The following is an 18,818-nucleotide window of genomic DNA, read 5'->3' on the forward strand; positions in this document are numbered from 1 at the left end:
CTTATGGCTTCCTGCCACCAGTTCTTCCTGCTCACCTCTTATTCTCTCCTCAATAGCGCCAAGCCCTCTGAGCAGACACCAAAGGTGGTTTCTCCCAGGCCAGCCCCCCTCCTGCGAGGCACACTGGGCCAGGGACGCTGACAAGGCTCAAAGTCCAAGTTACGCCCGTCCCACCCAGCCTGGACCCACGGCCGCAGAGCCGGCTCTGCAGCCACTGTCAGCACTCGGGCCCCAGGGAGGGCAGGAAGCCCCATCCACCCGCCAGCCTGCAGAGGATGAGCTTGGAATTCAAGCCCAGGAGAACAAAAACCTCAGCTTCCTTATGTTCATCAGTCATCCAACTTCTCTTGCCTCTGAAAGGCCATCAGAAGACACGGAGGAACTGAGGGAAAACAGTAAGCAGCAGCAAGGACCACCCCACATCACTCAGTCACGGCTTGCAGAGCCCAATGCCCGGCACTTGCCTAAAAACTGCCTTACAGACAAATGTCCCCTCATCCACCCTGCCCTGGAAAAGGCCCAGAGACATCCCGTGGGCAGCAGCACTGGCCCGTGGTCTGCGCCCCTCCCTCCACCATACCACCTACAATCTCTTAGTGGTCACAGGCCACTGGCTCAGCCTGGGCATCTGAGAAAGGCCCACCCGCTCCTTCCCCTAGGCAGCAGGCAGCCAGCAGTTCCCCAGGCTCCGGTGAGTAGGGCTGCTCCTATGTAGGGAAAACATCACCCAGAGACTGATGCCCCCACATACTCATCTCTGAGGCTGTACAGAGAGCTGCGAGACGGTCAGAGCTCAAAGCTAAAAGGCCCTGCATCTCTCTCCCTGCTCCCCTGAGAACACTCAGCATCTCACAGGGAAAGAGAAGATCTGGGACTTCAGGAGTCCACGCCTCCCTGCTGGGGAAGAGGCTGACGGTCCTCCCTCCACCCTTTTTAGCCCTTTACCACTGTGCCCAATCCTCCCCCTCCACCTCTGGCCCACATACCCACTGATAGGGACAGGCGGGCTTGCTGAGAGAACAGTAACAGCTGCCCTGCCACACTGGGTAAGGCTGTCACAGAGGCACCTGTCCAGGGCTGACCCCCAGCCCTTGGGAGGGCGGGACACCTGCTCCTGGTCGAAGCCCAGAGCCCCTCCCTGAGCCCCGCTGGACAACGCGGCAACCTCCACCGGCTCCAACTTAGGAGGAAGCCAAAGGACTAAGGTGGGGCTAGGGGCTCTGTCCCAGGCCTAGGCTGAAGAACTGCATTCTTCTCCTGGGTGGGACTCAGCATATTCAAAATAGAGCAGCTACCATCAGCACGTGCCCTACCCCAAGACCAAGAGACACCAGAGGGGGCCAGGGCCCCAAGAGTCTCCAAAGACATGGAATAGGTCACAGGTTTCAGGGGAGCTGCCCACAGCCTCTGGCCAAGCCCTGGGAGCAACCAGGGGTGAGTATATGGGGGAGGACTGGGCACATCATTACTCAACTCCCATCCCTCAGAGAGAAGAGAGCAGAGAGCCAGCTGGGACAGCTGGTGGGAAGTCATCTAGCTTCAGACAGGGTGGGGAAGCCTCAAGTGAGTCCTCAGTCCCTGCCTCTCTACCTGGCAAAGCTTCATGACCTTGAGGCCAGCAGGCAAGAGGTAGAGGTTGGGAAGCAAACAGTTCCTACAAATGGCCTTCCCTGCTTCTGTCCTCTTCCTCCCCCTCCTCAGGGGATAGATGTGCCAACTCAGGAAGAGAGGCCGGCGGGGCCCCCAGAGCGCCATGCCCTTCAACTCACCTGTGTCCATGTGCAGACAACAAGCCTTGGCTTAGGGAGACAGGGTTCCCCTGCTTAACCATGCAAAGCCAGAGCCCAGCAGCCTGCCCCCGGGCCCCATCTGCGCCATCCTCCCTGCCCCGGGGTTCAGTGCAGACACCCCAGCATCTTTCCCGGGGACCAAAGCTGGTCTTGCCAAGGACGTACCTGGGTTTCTGGGATGGTTCCTTGGCTTCTCTCAAGCCAAACCAGCTACTTTTGGCCTTTTCCTCCCCACTGGATGAGTGGTGGGGGGAGGCTCCCAGAGTGGGGCCCCCCTTCTCCCCCAGAGAGCCTCGACGCCCCATCTCACTCCGACTCAGCCCCTGGTGGTGATGGTGGAAAAGGCCCATCCGGGGCTTCCGCTCCTCCTTCCGAGCTCCCTCCTTCTCCACCGCAGCCTCAGAGGAGGCCACCATGGGGGTAGCGACCTGCACCGGCCTCCCCTCTGAGGGCCGGGCCCCCTCCTCCTCTCCAGAGCGGCGGGCCCCCACGGCCAACACTCTGGCCTGTGAGCTCAGCTCCTCCTGTCCAGGCGCTGCCTCAGAGCTGCTGGGGCGGCGGCTGCCTCGGGCCCAGGAGTCGTCCGCAGACCGCGGCCCCTCCTCGGAGGGCCGGGAAGAGCCAGCATGCTGGGAGCTGGAGGGTGGAAACGGGCCCGAGATGGAACTGCGGTGCCGTGGGGGCGCCGGGGGCTCCTCGTTGTATATGTGGCTCCCGTTGACACAGAGAGAGGAGCGAGAGGCCCCGTCGAGTTGGCCCTGAAGGTCAAGAAGAGCCCGGGGAGGCGCCGCCCGCATCTGGCTGGCCTCGTCACTGTAGGTCCGTTTGTGAGTGAGCAACTTGGGGGACTGTGCAGAGTCCCGGCCTGGAAAGGAAGCACATGTGGAGTGAGACGCCTGCTCCCCCCAGCCTCCCCTACAGCCGAGGGGCCAGCCCGCCCCCCGCTCCCCTCGCTCACCCCCTTCTGAGGACAGCCAGCTGCTGCGGCTGGGCGAGCGGGTGAGCAGCTCGGCGCCGGGGCCCTGGTAGGCCAGGCTCCCGCTGGCCGAGGACAGAGTGCTGTCTGAGCCCAGCGAGGTGTTGGACTGGGTCAGCGAGGACTTGCGCAGCTTGCTACGGAGGAAGAAGCCTTTGGCTTTGCCCATCTTGCCCAGGCTGCCCAGCTCGGGGTCCTCCAGGGCGCTGCTGGGGAGGATGGCAGAGGCGGACTCCAGGTCATACTTCTTCTTGCCTTTCATCTTGTCCTTGATCTTACTGAAGGGGGACCGCGGCTTGTCCTTCACAGAGAGGTCGAACATGCTGGCGCTGAGGTTGTTGCGCGTGAACTGGATGGTCACCTGGATCTCCCCGCGCTCCTTCTCCTTCTTGCCCGCCTTCGAGTGCAGCTTGTACCACCTGTGAGAACGAAGGGGGTGTCGGGGTTCCGGTCACAGGGACCTCCCAGAGCCCCTCCCTGCCCTGGGGGTCATGACAGCCACCCCCACAGGCTCCCACAGGCCTGGGAGGAACCCTTACAACTCCAGGCCCCAGGTACAGACACAACTACCCGCATTTTCCCGTCTACATCATCTCCTCTGACTGGTCACAGCCTAAGCTCTGCTCTGAGCCACGAGTGAGTCCTGGAAAGAACAGCTCTCCCGAAGCCCAGGGCCAGGAAGGCTAGTGCATAAACACACACACACACACCTCTCACTCCCTCACTGACTCACCCAAATCCCTGCCAGGTACACCTCTGCAGTTTGGAGAAGCGGACAAGACGGCATAAAGAGGCCTTAAGCAAGAGGCCCAGGGAAGGAAAGAGCACTCACTCATCTGGAGGCACCGACCACGCCTTACAAAGGGATGCGGAGGGTGGTGGTTCTCATCTCCCCTCCACGCCCAGCTCACAACAGCCCTGGGATTTTACAGATCAGGAGGTCAAAGCTCCGTGGTGAGGTAACTCAGCCAAGAACAAGCAGCCAGGAAGGAGACTGTAATTAATAATAATGTTCTGCTACTGGCTCACCAATCATACATGTACCATGCTAATGTTAATACAGATGTTAATGACAGGATACTACAGCAGGAGCGGGGGTGGGGGTATATACAGGAGCTCTGTGTACTCTCCTAAAACCACTCTAAAAATAAACTCCTTTAATTAAAAAAAGCAGACACAGCGAGCACAGCGAGAACGTGAGCAAGAAGCCATGAAAGAAATAATGCAAGGAAGTTCTCCCGAAGGCCAAGCGCGCCAGCACAGACGTGCCCACCAGCACTCAGGACAGTGAACAGAGAAAGACCTAGTGATGGGGAGCACTGCGGTTTCAGAGCCCCAGGCATAGAAAGGAGACCAGTGGCTTCCAGAGGGGACACAGGTGCATATAACACACCCAGAAACTAGAGCGGCGTCAGGTCCTCACTAGCAACACTGCACACCACGTGGAGTCAGGCCTTTGAAATTCTGAGGGAAAAACTCCCCGGAATTCCAGACCCAGCCAGTCAAGTTTTATTCCATAGTGAAGTCCAGTGGAGGTGGTCACATTGGTTACTGCAGGGCTCAAAGACCCTCAGAGTATACACGCACCACACACACACACACACATGTACCACACACACACTACACACGTACCGCACCACACACACTACACATGTACCGCACCACACACACACACTACACACGTACCGCACCACACACACTGCACATGTGCCGCACCACACACACACATGTACCACACCACATACACACTACACATGTACCACACACACACACTACACATGTACCACACCACACACACACTACACATGTACCACACACACACTACACATGTACCACACCACACACACACTGCACATGTACCACACCACACACACACACATGTACCACACCACATACACACTACACATGTACCACACACACACACTACACATGTACCACACCACACACACACTGCACATGTACCACACACACACACTACACATGTACCACACCACACACACACTACACATGTACCACACACACACACTACACATGTACCACACCACACACACACTGCACATGTACCACACCACACACACACACATGTACCACACACACTACACATGTACCACACCACACACACATGTACCACACCACACACACACACTACACATGTACCACACCACACACACTGCACATGTACCACACCACACACACACACTATATATGTACCGCACCACACACACACTGCACATGTACCGCACCACACATACACACTGCACACGTACCACACACACACACGTACCACACCACACACACACACGTACCACACACACTACACACATACCACACCACACACACACACTGCACATGTACCGCACCACACACACACGTACCACACCACACACACACTACACATGTACCGCACCACACACACACACCGCACATGTACCGCACCACACACACACACCGCACATGTACTGCACCACACACACACACACATGTACCGCACCACACACACACACACACACATGTACTGCACCACACACACACACATGTACTGCACCACACACACACACTGCACATGTACCACACCACACACACACACACACGTACCGCACCACACACACACATACACACACGTACCGCACCACACACACACTGCACATGTACCACACCACACACACACACACACACGTACCGCACCACACACACACATACACACACGTACCGCACCACACACACACTGCACATGTGCCGCACCACACACACACTACACATGTATCACACCACACACACACACACGTACCACACCACACACACACTACACATGTGCCGCACCACACACACACACTGCACATGTACCGCACCACACACACTACACATGTACCACACCACACACACACACACATACACACACGTACTGCACCACACACACACACTACACATGTACCGCACCACACACACACTACACATGTATCACACCACAGACACACACGTACCACACCACACACACACTACACATGTACCACACCACAGACACACAGACACATTTACTGCACCATACATGCCTCAGTCCCTGACAGCTGCTCACCCCACAGCACTAGCTCCCTGATCTGCTTGTGGACACAAAGGGGTGGGAGATCTTCTGTATGAAAGTTCCTATATATTCAAATGTCCAGAGTTAAGTCACTGCAAGGAATTGATGTTGGTGGGTTTAAACCTTGTAACTTAAAAAAAAAAAAAAGTCTTGCTGGGGCATTTCCAGTTGGCTCCCTTTGGAAGCATCCATCATGACTAACTTCTTGGTGCCCATCATGGGCTATGCAGCTGGCCTTTTCCTGGCGACCACTTGGGTAACCTACGTAAAGTGAGCCCTGGCTATTGGTTTCCCTCCCAAACCTGAAAGGCCTCCCCCTGGGAAGCTGGGTCAGGACATAGGGTAGCACAAGCAAGGAGGGCGGAGGGCCGTGCCCAGAGGGTGTGTGTGTGTTTCTGTGCTCTCAAGATGAGCAGGGAAGAAAGGTGGGGGAGGAAAGGCGAGGAGCAGAGAAGAGAGCTGAGAGACAGACTGATGGGGTGTGCGTGAGGAGGTGTCTGGGGGCACGAGGAGGTGTCTGGGGACACGAGGAGGTGTCAGGGGACACGAGGAGACATTTACTAGAAAGACAAACCAGCAAGCATCAATATCCTCACCCCCGCGCCTTCTTTACCCAACATTCACCCTGGACCTGACCCTTTAAGTCATCCAAGGGCAAGTCAACTTGCTGAAAGCTGGGCTAGGTCTCATTTAGTACATAAGATCCTGGGAGGTGGGGCAATGAAAACTACTAATACATGGACTCCAGCCACAAAGCCACCAAGCCCTGAGTGACGGGAATCAGCAAGCACAGACATCCGTCACTGGGGCTGAGGTCAGGGGCCCTGAGCCCGAGCCGGTCATGCTCCACATACCATGGCATTAATAGTGGCTATCTCTGGGGGTGAGGCTGCAGGGAACTATCACTTCCTACTGTCTATTTTTGTCCTGTGTGAATTTTTTATAAGGGCCATATATTACCATCGTAATAAGAAAGAGATGAAAGAAAATCCCCATTCCTTTCTTACCCCCTCAGTTGCCTGAGACAGAATGGGCTCCTCGCCTCTCCCTCCATCCCCTCGATGAAAGAGGATGCGCTACTAGCCCAGCCTGAGGCACGAAGGATCCTTGTCCCCTGCCTTTCCCAACCTCCACCCCTATAAGGTCACTTTTGCTGCTCCTGCTCTTCCCGAGGGACTCTGGGGTTCTTCCTCTGTACCTGCTTTTCAGGGAGACAGCAGGGAAAAGAAGGCTTTCCTTGCTATTTTCCGGCTGTCACCCTCCCCATCCGGTGCAGAGTGAGAACGGCTGGGACCCGCCTCTGGAAGCTCAGTCACTGTCGCCACCTGTCTCCCTACAGGTCCCGGGCAGGACTGGTCGGACCCTGGCAGGTACTTGGAGCAGGTCTTCTCCTGGGAGTGTGACCCACACAGGCTAAGAACAACGGCAAGGCCACACAGCCAACTGCTCTGGGACGAAGCCCTGTCACTCTCCACGGTTGAGACCTGGCCAAAACCAATCAGGATTTGACCATGGCCAGAGCACGTATCCAGATGTTGGCTCACAAGACAGATTTTATCTTCAGAGTTCTGCTGCTGCAGTATCCTAACCTGCATATATCAGTGTGGGCTTTCTCTATACATACTCATACCAAGATACAACCTAAAACCTACTAAATTCATAGGACCAGGCCTAGAAAATATTCCCCATTGGCTCAGTGGGTAAAGAATCTGCCTGCAATGCAGGAGACATGAGTTCAATCCCTGAGTCAGGAAGATAACCCTGGGAATGGCAGCCCACTTCAGTATTCTTGCCTGAAAAACCCAATGGACAGAGGAGCCTGGCAGGCTACAGTTCATGGGGCCACAAAGAGTCCGACACGATTGAGCGACTAAGGAGCAGCAGGCAGCGACAGGCCTAGAAAATCTATGATTTAAGGGGGAGGGGAGTCCGTCCTTGGGTGACTGAATTCACCAGACCCAGTGTGAGAACCACAGCAGGCTGGTCCGCTGCCTACTCTACGCGTTTCACAGATCAGAGACCAACTCTCCCTCCACCTGGGTGCCTCATCAATGACACTCAACTGGGGGACTTCCCTGGTGGTCCACTGGCTAAGACTACTACTCCCAACACAGGGGGCCCAGGGTCAATCCCCCTGGTCAGGACACCAGATCCACATGCCACAACTAAAGACCCCAAGCACTGCAACTAAGACCCGGTGCAACCAAATAAATACATAAATAAATAATTTTTTTAAAAAGGAACACTCAACTGATACCCAGAAGAAACCCACATCTCTCCCCTGCCCAGCCAAGGCTTCCCTTCCAAAGTCCGATGAACCTGCTTCTTCTGCGAGAACTGACCCTAGACATGCTCCCTCCCCCACCTCCCCCTCACTGGAGACAAGTTAGGGAAGGAATACAGACATGGGGGAGGGGCAGGCATCATTAAGTGCTTTCTGTGAATAAAGACTTCCAAAATGAACAAGGCCTCTGTTCCACACAGCGACTTCTAAAATGGGATTCACCAGTTCAGGAGGAAGGACAGTGATTCTGACCCAGTACAATTTCCCTGACACCCGCTCAGCTCTCAAAGCCTGGATTCCTCGGCCCCTGCGGCACGTAAAACACTGGTCTGCACATCCTTCACTGCAGGAACCTAACTGTTCCACCTACGTGACACCCACCTCAACTCTTGCACCGTCCGAGCACCTGAACTTTCCAAAGCCTGGACAGCAAGTGCTCAGGAAACACGGGTTTTGACCATGATCATTATCTGGGACTTCTGGGTATGACTGCAGCCAAGACATGCTCCATCAGGAAAGAAGTAGGAAGAGAAAAGTCCTTGCATGTAAGAGGTATGGGACTTCCCTGGTGGCTCAGACACTAAAGAATGCACCTGCAATGCAGGAGACCCAGGTTTGATTCCTGGAGCGGGAAGCCCCTGGAGAAGGAAATGACTACCTACTGCAGTATTCTTGCCTGGAGAATATCATGGACAGAGGAGCCTGGTGGGCTACAGACCATGGGTTGCAAAGAGTCGGACACGACTGAGCGACTGTCACTTTCACTTCACTTTCAAGAGGTGTGCACCGCTACAGACGCTGCTCTTCAGGAGTGACATGCAACAGAGCTTCTCAAGCATTAACACACAAGGATCACTGAGTCTAGTTAAAATGCAGATTCTGATGCGATGCGTGAATGGACCTGAGAGGCTCCACCTCTTCCCAGCTGCCAGGGGATGTCAATGCTGCTGGCCTGTGGACCACACCTGAGAGGCAGGACAAGTGACTGGTGCTAAGGACTCAGCAGAGCTAGACTCACTGTGTGCTCAGGTGTGCCGGACTCTGCATCTCCTTTATTGCCCACACAGTCCAGGAGACGAGAGCCATCATCCCTATTCTGTGGATGAGGAAACCAAGTCCCAGGAAAGGTGTGTGACTTGTCCAAGATCAAACAGCTAGTAAGTGATTCAGTCAGTCCTTGAACATGAAGCTGCCTAACTCCCAGTCCACATTCTTAACCTTCCAGGAACAGCTCTTCTCATTAAGCTGGACATCCTGAGAGGACAGAAGCTGGAAAAGGTCTGGAGTTCACCACAGAGGCCCAAAGAGGCACGGAGGTGGGATACGGAGACCAGAACCCCCTTCAAAGGGTTGGCACAGTCCCAGGAGGATGGAGCCCTGAATGGTCACTAAGGGAACCACGGGGTTTTGTCCTGTCCCCAGACCATTAAAACCATGTCTGAGAGCAGCCCAGCCTCCTCTAGCAGCCATCAGCATTCAGACTTCGGGGATGAGGGGAGGGGATAGCAGGAGGAGACGCAGAACCACAGAAAAGAAAACCTCTACAAGTGCCCTTGCTCAGTCACCACACCTCCCCCTCAGACTCCCTCCGCCTGACAAAATTCAGCAGGCCAAGCCTGAACTTAGGACGCAGCCCTCAGCCTCCCACCCTGCTGGACCCCTCCCCACCCTCTGCGGGGCAGAGGACAAAGGTGGGATGAAGGAGGGTGGTAGCTGCCTCACCTGTTACCCAGATTATGGCCTAGCTGTTCCTACGAGCGGGGCTCCCAGGCCCACCGTACCCAGCTCTCCACCCATTTCTCAGTAAACAGAGCTGGGCCAACAGCTAGCAGACAGCAAAACTGGAAAAGCCGCCACTCCAGGAAAGCAGACCTGGGGCAGATGTCAAACACACATGTGTAAATGCCTGGTTGGCTCCTTAGGATCCCTAAGGGCAGTGGGGTCCTTGACAGCCACAGGGCCAGGCACACCTGACTTGTCTCCAATTCTTACTGAAACCAAGTCCCCCCAAAACTGAGCTCCCCTGCCGACCTTTTCCAGCTCTGCCCTCTCAGGATGTCCAGAGGCCCAACGTTTGCACTCAGCTTGATGACCAACACTGCCCACTAAAGGTTAAGAATGTGGACTTGGAGTTCGGCATCTTCATGTTCAAGTTCTCTTTTATGGTTTATCTCTTGATCCAAAACTTTATTCCTCTCCTTGTCCCACCCCTGTCCCCCCAGGACTGAGGAGGATCAAAGAAAAAGGGAAACCGAAACTAAGGAGGACTCTGTGGGGCCTTCCAGGACACGAAAGCCCCTCCGTGTCCTGTTTCTTGCTTACAGGGAAAAACGGCCTCAGTATCCGAGACCTTCCCTGAGTTCCACAGAGCAGACTCAAGCAGTTAATGATTAGAAGGGAGCAGCCCCAGGACTTCAGGGGTGCCTCCAGAAGGCTGGTGCCTATCTCTGGGTGCTCTGCAGAAGCGAAGGCCCTCCCCCACCTGGTGGAGGGTGGTGACTACTTACTGACCACAACAAGCATGTAGACCAGACTGGCTGGAACCAGAAAGCTGACGACTGAGATTCCCCAAACAACAACATCCTGTGACCTCACCACTGACTAACCAGAAGGTCCACGAGCTAACTCCTAAGAGTCTTTAAAAACCTTTGCCTGAAAGCCAACGGGGAGTTCAGGCCTTTTGAGCGTGAGCTGCCTGTTCTCCTTACTTGCCACCCTGCAGATAAACACTGTTCTTTACCTCACCACAACCCAGTGTCAGTAGATTGGCTCTGCTGCGTGTCAGGCAAGCAGACCTGAGTTCAGTTCAGTAACACCATCAGCCCAGAGCTCAGCTAATGACCCAAATAATGCTGCCCCTTCCTAAGCATCCACTCCTCATTTATTTCAAACCCCAAACCAGGAACCATCCTTGTCTCTTTTTCCCCTTCGCACCCCACACCTAAATTTTGAACTCTATCGACCAGCTACACCCAGATTTCAACCCTTCTCACCACCGGCAGCCTGCGGCACAGTCCACCACAACCCCCTGCTGAATATCACAGTTCCCTGCTCACCTGCCTCCCTGCTTCCTGCAGCACGCAGGCGAACTTGGAGTGCATCTCACATTGCTCCTCAGCATGGCAGAAAGGACTCATCTTTTGGGTCCCAGCTCCTTTGATCCTCTGCATATCTCATCCCACACTGGCCTTCACTGTGTTCCCACCTCCAGGCCACTGCTCTGGCTTTTCCCTCTGCCTGAGACACAGGCCCAGATCTTCCCTTACTCACTCACAACAGGTCCCCGTTCGTCTGAACTTTCTCAGTCTTCCCTGAGTACCCCAACTACAACTGCTCCTTAACTCTGTTCTATTTCTTCAGCATACTAACCACCTGACATAGGTGTGTGTGTGTGTGTGTGTGTGTGTGTGTGTGTGTGTGGTGTGTGTGTGTATCCCACACAGCAAAACAGCTAAGCCTAACCCTTAACTCTGGTGTGTGTGTGTGTGTGTGTGTGTGTGTGTGTGTGTGTGTATCCCACACAGCAAAACAGCTAACCCTAACCCTTAACTCTGTTCTATTTCTTCAGCATACTAACCACCTGACATGGGTGTGTGTGTGTGTGTGTGTGTGTATCCCACACAGCAAAACAGAATGGGAAAGACTAGATATCTCTTCAAGAAAATGAGAGCTACCAAGGGAACATTTCATGCAAAGATGGGCTCAATAAAGGACAGAAATGGTACGGAGCTAACAGAAGCAGAAGATATTAAGAAGAGGTGGCAAGAACACACAGAAGGACTGTACAAAAAGGGCCTTAATGACCTGGATAACCCCAATGGTGTGGTCACTCACTAGGAGCCAGACAGGAGAGTGTGAAGTCAAGTGGGCCTTAGGAAGCATCACTACAAACAAAGCTACTGGAGGTGATGGAATTCCAGCTGAGCTACTTCAAATCCTAAAAGATGATGCTGTTAAAGTGCTCCACTCAATATGTCAGCAAATATGGAAAACTCAGCAATGGTCACAGGACTGGAAAAGATCAGTTTTCATTCCAATCTCAAAGAAGGGCAATGCCAAAGAATGCTCAAACTACCACACAATTGAGCTCATTTCACATGCTAGCAAGGTAATGCTCAAAATCCTTCAAGATAGGTTTCAATAGTACGTAAACTAAGAACTTCCAAATGTACAAGCTGGATTTAGAAAAGACACAGAAACCAAAGATCAAGCTGTTAATATCTGTTAGATCATAGAAAAAGCAAGAGAATTGCAGACAAACACCTACTTCTGCTTCACTGACTATCCTAAAGCCTTTGACTGTGTGGATCACAACAAACTGGAAAATTCAAGAGATGGGAATACCAGACCACCTTCCCTGCCTCCTGAGAAATCTGTATGCAGGTCAAGAAGCAACAATTAGAACCAGACATGGAACAACAGATTGGTTCAAAACTGGGAAAGGAATACGTCAAGGCTGTATATTGTCACCCTGCTTATTTAACTTAAGTGCAGAGTACACTGTGTGAAAAGCCGGGCTGGATGAAGTGCAAGCTGGAATCAAGAGTGGCAGGAGACATATCAGTAACCTCAGATATGCAGATGATACCATTCTAATAGCAGAAAGTGAAGAGGAACTAAAGAGCCTCTAGATGAAGGTAAAAGAGGAGCGTGAAAAAGCTGGCTTAAGACTCAACATTCAAAAAACTAAGATCATGGCACCTGGTCCCATCACTTCATGGTAAATTGATGAGGAAAAAATGTAAACAATAACAGCTTTTCTTTTCTTGGACTCCAAAATCACTGCAGATGGTGACTGCAGCCATGAAATTAAAAGATCCTTGCACCACGGAAGAAAAGCTATGAAAAACCTAGACAACATATTAAAAGGCAGAAATACCACTTTGCTGACAAAGGTCCATATAGTCAAAGCTATGGTTTTTCCAGTAGTCATGTATGGATGTGAGAGCTGGACCATAAAGAAGGCTGAGCGCCAAGAACTGATGCTTTTGAATTGTGGTGCTGGAGAAGATTCTTGAGAGTCCCTTGGACTGCAAGGAGATCAAACCAGTCAACCTTAAAGGAAATCAACCCTGGATATTCATTGAAAGGACTGATGCTGAAGCTGAAGCTCCAATACTTTGGCCATCAGATGTGAAGAGCCAACTCATTATTAAAGACCCTGATGTCGAGAAAGATTGAGGACAAGAGGAGAAGGGGGCGACAGAGCTTGAGATGGATGGTTGGATGACACCACAGATTCAGTGGATATGAGTCTAAGCAAACTCCAGGAGATACTGAAGGACAGGGAAGCCTGGCATGCTGCAGTTCATGGGGTCGCAAAGAGTCGGACATGATTTAGCGACTGAACAATACACTGCTGTTTAATGTCTGTCTTCCCCTGCTCTACAGAGGAACTTTATTCTGCTCATCTCTGTGTCACCAGGTTTGAAATAGTGGGTATTCAAGTCTCTTTTCAATTAACTAACAAATTAATCTATGAAATAACTTAGGAACTTGTTTGTCCTTATTCACAACCGAACAGTTATGTAATGTTTCTATCACCACAAACCCACAAGTCTTAATCATAAGACCAGAAGCTCCCAGAGCAAAGAGGGTACCCCCTGTCCCTAGAAAGAGCCTCCTGAGGAGGGAGGCACACGCCGGGCTTCAGGGGGATGGACAGTTCCAAAAGGATGCCTTCTTTAACCCTGAAGCCCTCCCTCATCCCCAATCCCTGAGCTAAGAATTCCATTAACTTCCCTGAGAGAATACACCCATCAGCTCTGGTAAGTGCCCATGTCCTGAATGGAGGTCAGGTGTTGACCCCACACTAGCCCATCACTAGGGCAATAATCTTAGCATCAACAACTACACCTCTCATTTAGCATCTACTGTGGGCAGGCACTGCGCTAAGCATTCAACACACCAATTAGATCCAAATACTACCCTTAACAGACCTGTGACGCAGATGTGGGAGGCAGACCTTGAAAGCAGCTACCAGCCTGGACTCTGGAGCCTGGCTGCCTGGTCTAAGCCCCAGTTCACCATATAACCAGCTGCGTGACCAAGAGTGGGTTCCCCTATCTCTCTATGCATTTTTGGACTTATCTATAAAATGGGGGTAATGGAGGTTGGCTCCCTTCACAAGACCACGCTGACAACTAAACAGGTTACACGTGAAGCACTCAGAACAAGGTCTGGCACACAGGAAGAGCCACACAAGTGGTACCTTACTTATTCTGCAGATGCAACCACTAGGACAGAGAGAAGTCCACAGGGTTAAGGCACATGCTTCCTTTTAGTAAATAGAGGAACCAGGATTTGAACTCAGGCTCCTTGTCTCTAGAGCTGCTGACCTTGATCACTGCACTAGACTGCCTCCCTCCACAAGTACAACACACACACACACACCCAGACCCAGAAACCCCCATGTTCCTTCCCAACCAAGGAGTTTCTCTAAAGCAGGGGTATGTGTTAGACAGGAGAACTACATCTCTATTTCCCTTCATCTCTAACTGAAATTTAGCACTTTTTTCAATTACAAATTTTTGCAAATTTTTATAGAGCAGCAGTACCTATGAATGTGCCACCAAGAGATACCAGGTATTTTCATACCACATGACAGTTGCTACAGGTGTTGCCAAATCTTGTCCACACTCATCACTACTATCGCTACTTTGAACTTTAAAGTTACAGGTTTCTGCTGCTATCCAAAAGTAGAGTATTCCTACTTTTTATGCTGAAATGGCATACAGTGAAAAAGCAATTACCTTAGAACACATCTTGCTAACAGAGGCACAAAATAAATAAAACACACTTACAGATACAGCTCAAAGCTAAAGGATGGACTCTGTGGGAGATGCTGAGTGTAGTTCCCAGAGAAGGAGCTGGACGATGCTACTCTCGCTGCTCAGGACACGCTGCCTCTGTAAGGCTTGCTGCAAAATACATGCTGAGCACGTCTTCCCCTTCCTGTCCCAATGCATGGCTCCCAGGCTGAGATCTCAAATGAGAGGACAGGCACATGTCCCACTGGGTACAAGACAGCCTTGCTGGTAAGGGGCGAGGAACCAGCCAAAGGCTCTGCAGCTCCTAAGCGTCTCGCCACAGCGCTCAGTCTGACCCTCAAACACCCAGCAAGGCAGTGATGGTGACTCCAGACAAACAGAAGCAGCCAGGTGCACCTGCTTCCTTGGGAGCAGGCTGCTCCCAGAGCTTGTTCTCCTCGTGTCCCCAGTACCACAATCTCCAGCTTTCCCAGGCTGGTCCTCACCTGAGCCTTACCTGCCTACTTATCTGCAGCTTCTCTCTTCTGGCCGTAGCCACCATCTTCAGAGACAGGCCTACCTCAGGCTAGGGAGCAGCTACCACCATGCCGGGGGTGAGGGGCCTGCAAAGCTGACGGCCGTAGGAGTGAACTGCACCCCAAGACAAATGAGGCTGAGAAGCCCTGAGAAGACAGCTGGGCTGCCTGGTGTCCTGGCTGAAGAATCTTCTAAAAGAACCACCAATGTGAAGGAAAGACATACTGATCCAGTTGTCCTTTCCAGGGCTTACTCTCCTATAGAGCTTCCCCAGAGAGCCAGTACAAGTGGGGGCTACAGAGCTCCAGAAAGAAGACTGCAACTCAAAAAGTAGATGTTGGGGGAAACTCTAGGAGAAGACGCCAAGATACCTGGCCATAACATTCTGATGGGTGTAACAATCTGCCCCAAACTCCTATTCTAGGCCAGCGGCCGTCAGCCACTTCAAGCAACGCTGTATTGATTGAATCACTTGCTTTGAAAAGGCCTGAGGGCTTCCCCGGGGGCTCAGACAGTGAAGAATCTGCCTGCAATGCAGGAAAACCGGGTTTGATCCCTAAGTCAGGAAGATGAACTGGAGAAGGAAATGGCTACCCACTCCAGTGTTCCTGCCTGGAGAATTCCATGAACAGAGGAGGCTGGACGTCTAGAGTCCATGGGGTCGTGAAGAATCGGACCAACTGAGTGACTCAATAACAACAGCTGAAAAGACCTGAAGCCTTCAGAGACCATTCACCCTGTCTCCCTTTCTCCAGGCTCACAAAAGTCCTACAATTTCTCTTTGGCAGGAAACCCCCATCATGTAAGTGACTGCTGTCATCACACTATTATGAATTTTTAATTTGGAAGTCAACCACAAACTGAAAAACAATGGTAAAGAATTGCCATTCTGGATGGTCCTATGTAGAATGACCAAATAATCACAGGGAAAACTAAAACTCTTCCTTATGCCAGATTCCTGCTAATAAAGGAAAAAAAAAAAAAAAAAAAAGAACTAGAGTCCTAGGCAGCAATCATTAATGGATACTAAAATCCACGGGGAGAAAGGCTGAATGAAGAACGTCATGGTAGCTGGGTCGGCTAACAGCCCAGAACCCACTGCTTAACCTCAGCCCCACTGAAGTGGAGATGGAGCCGGTGTGCCCGCTGAGGCCAAGCAGCAGAGTCAGCCTCCTCGGGCAGAGGCACTCCTGCAGGAGGCAGGGTCTAGGAAGCAGGCCTCCCAGACCCAGCAACTAGCCCTCAGGGGCTGCAAAATTAGGGTGAAGGACATCAAAGGGGAAGCCATCAGCCACAATGTGGATGTTCTCAAGGACAAGTGACTCGGCTCCTCCCTCAGGTAAGGCAGGAGGGAACTGTCACCCTGGGAGACCTAACAACCAGGCCCCATCTGGGAGGGAGCCCTGTTTGGATCCTGATTCAACAAACCACTCATAAACAGGGGGTCCTGACATCAGGGCAATTTGAATATGGACGGGATACTGACTGGATGATTAAGGAACTGCTGATTTTGTGTATCTGTGAACAAGCATCATGCTTATGTTTTTTGAAAAGCGCCAGCATCTGTTGGCGACGGTTGGAAACACGAACTGACTCAGCCGTATTCTCCTTCCGTCCCACTTGAGACTAACCGGGCTTTCTATGAGGTCCCTGTGGAGGTCAGGGTAGCCTGGGGCCAGGACACAGTTCTCTTCTCCCTGTCCTGTGACTGAGCCCTGCTCCTGGTCGCGTACCCGAGCCTTGTGCGGTCTACACATCTCCATAGCCTCAGCACAGGGCATGGCACATGAGATCCTGACAGCCCAACCTGACATCCACAAAGTCAGAGGCATAGGGAACTTGCCCATGAAATCCCATCTAACCAGAGCCCTCAGCCAGGCTCAGAATATTTCCTAAATATTTGCCAAAATAAAAAAAAAGGGGGAGTGTCCTTGAGAAGCTTACATCATAGTGGGGAAATAAGACAGCCACATAAATAAAGAAAGAAAGTGATTAACACCACAAAAATGTACAAATAAAATGCACAGATAGGCTAAATGGAAGAATATTTCAGGAGAAGTGGTAAAGGACGTGATAAGAGAATTTTCACTTATTGAGATACAGGAAGTCATCCTGGCTTATACCTGAGAAAACTTGAATGTTATGCTAACTAAAATAGCCTGTCTGTGGCCTATCAAACATACAATTGTTGTTGTTGTTCAGCTGCTAAGTCGTGTCTGACTCTTTGTGACCCCATGAGCTGCAGCACGCCAGGCTTCCCTGTCCTTCACTATCTCCTGGAGTTTGCTCAAACTCATGTCCACTGAGTCCATGATGCCATCCAACCATCTCAGCCTCTGATGCCCACTTCTCCTCTTGCCCTCAATCTTTCCCAGTATCAGGGTCTTTTCTAGTTGGTGTCTTTACATCAAGTGGCAAAAGTATGAGAGCTTCAGCTCCAGCATCAGTCGTTCCAATGAATATTTAGGGTTGATTTCCTTTAGGATTGACTGGTTTGATCTCCTTGCAGGCCAAGGGATTCTCAAGAGTCTTCTCCAACACTACAGTTCGAAAGTATCAGGTCTTCAACACTCAGCCTTCTCTATGGTCCAACTCCCATCTGTACATGACTAGTAGAAAAACCATAGCTTTGACTACACGGACCTTTGTCAGCAAAGTGATTGTCTCTGCTTTTTAATATGCTGGTCTAGGTTTGTCATAGCTTTTCTTCCAAGGAGCAAGCATCTGTTCATGGTGTTGCTGCAATCACCACTTGCAGTGATTTCGGAGCCCAAAAAAATAAAATCTGTCACTGTTTCCACTTTTTTCCCATCTATTTGCCATGAGGTTACAAACACACATTGGACATCTGCTTTAAATATTAGACACTAACAAAAAGTAAAGCATGTCCATATTAAAAATAAAGATTAAATATTTCTCTTCTTGGGACACCAATGCTCATAAGTTCTCATAAGTGAAAGCTGCTCAGTCCTGTCCAACTCTTTGTGACCCCACGGACTATCCGGTCCATGGAATTCTCCAGGCCAGAACACTGGCGAGGGTAGCCGCTCCCTTCTCCAGAAGACCCAATGCTGGTCCTCCTTTAACGATAAGACTCCCTTCCCAGGTGCAAAGCCATGCTGACTTGCTGTGTGCATGCTTGTGGGTGGGGGTCTTCTTGACATGTATCCCTGACTTGTTTCATGTTCTTTGTTCTGACAAGATATACAAACCTGTGCTGGAAACCATACTTCTCCAGAGCAGTTTCTCAAGAGTAATCTGGGAAGTGGGTATCCAGGCCAATCCTCAGTTTGGCTCAAACGAAATTCTTTCCTATCTTTATAATAGGCTGTTGATTGATTATCTTCACTGACAGATGATTATCTTCACTGCTAACACTCATACTGGGCCTTGAATGATGGGT

At 51.6% G+C, this 18,818-nt stretch overlaps 1 protein-coding gene across 4 annotated transcripts in view; it reads right to left on the reverse strand.

The window, feature by feature from the left end:
* RAB11FIP5 (RAB11 family interacting protein 5) overlaps positions 1–18,818 on the reverse strand; it is a 41,126-nt gene that overhangs the window by 12,291 nt on the left and 10,017 nt on the right. For all 4 annotated transcript variants that reach the window (XM_065929538.1, XM_065929539.1, XM_065929540.1 and 1 more), the window contains exons 2-3: positions 2,749–3,185; positions 1,956–2,655 (exon numbers count right to left, since the gene is read on the reverse strand). In XM_065929538.1, coding sequence (XP_065785610.1) covers positions 1,956–2,655; positions 2,749–3,185 — 1,137 coding nt within the window. The remainder of the gene's footprint in view (positions 1–1,955; positions 2,656–2,748; positions 3,186–18,818) is intronic.

The sequence above is a fragment of the Muntiacus reevesi genome, chromosome 3 (assembly GCF_963930625.1).
Source record: "Muntiacus reevesi chromosome 3, mMunRee1.1, whole genome shotgun sequence".
Taxonomy (NCBI): Eukaryota; Metazoa; Chordata; class Mammalia; order Artiodactyla; family Cervidae; genus Muntiacus; species Muntiacus reevesi.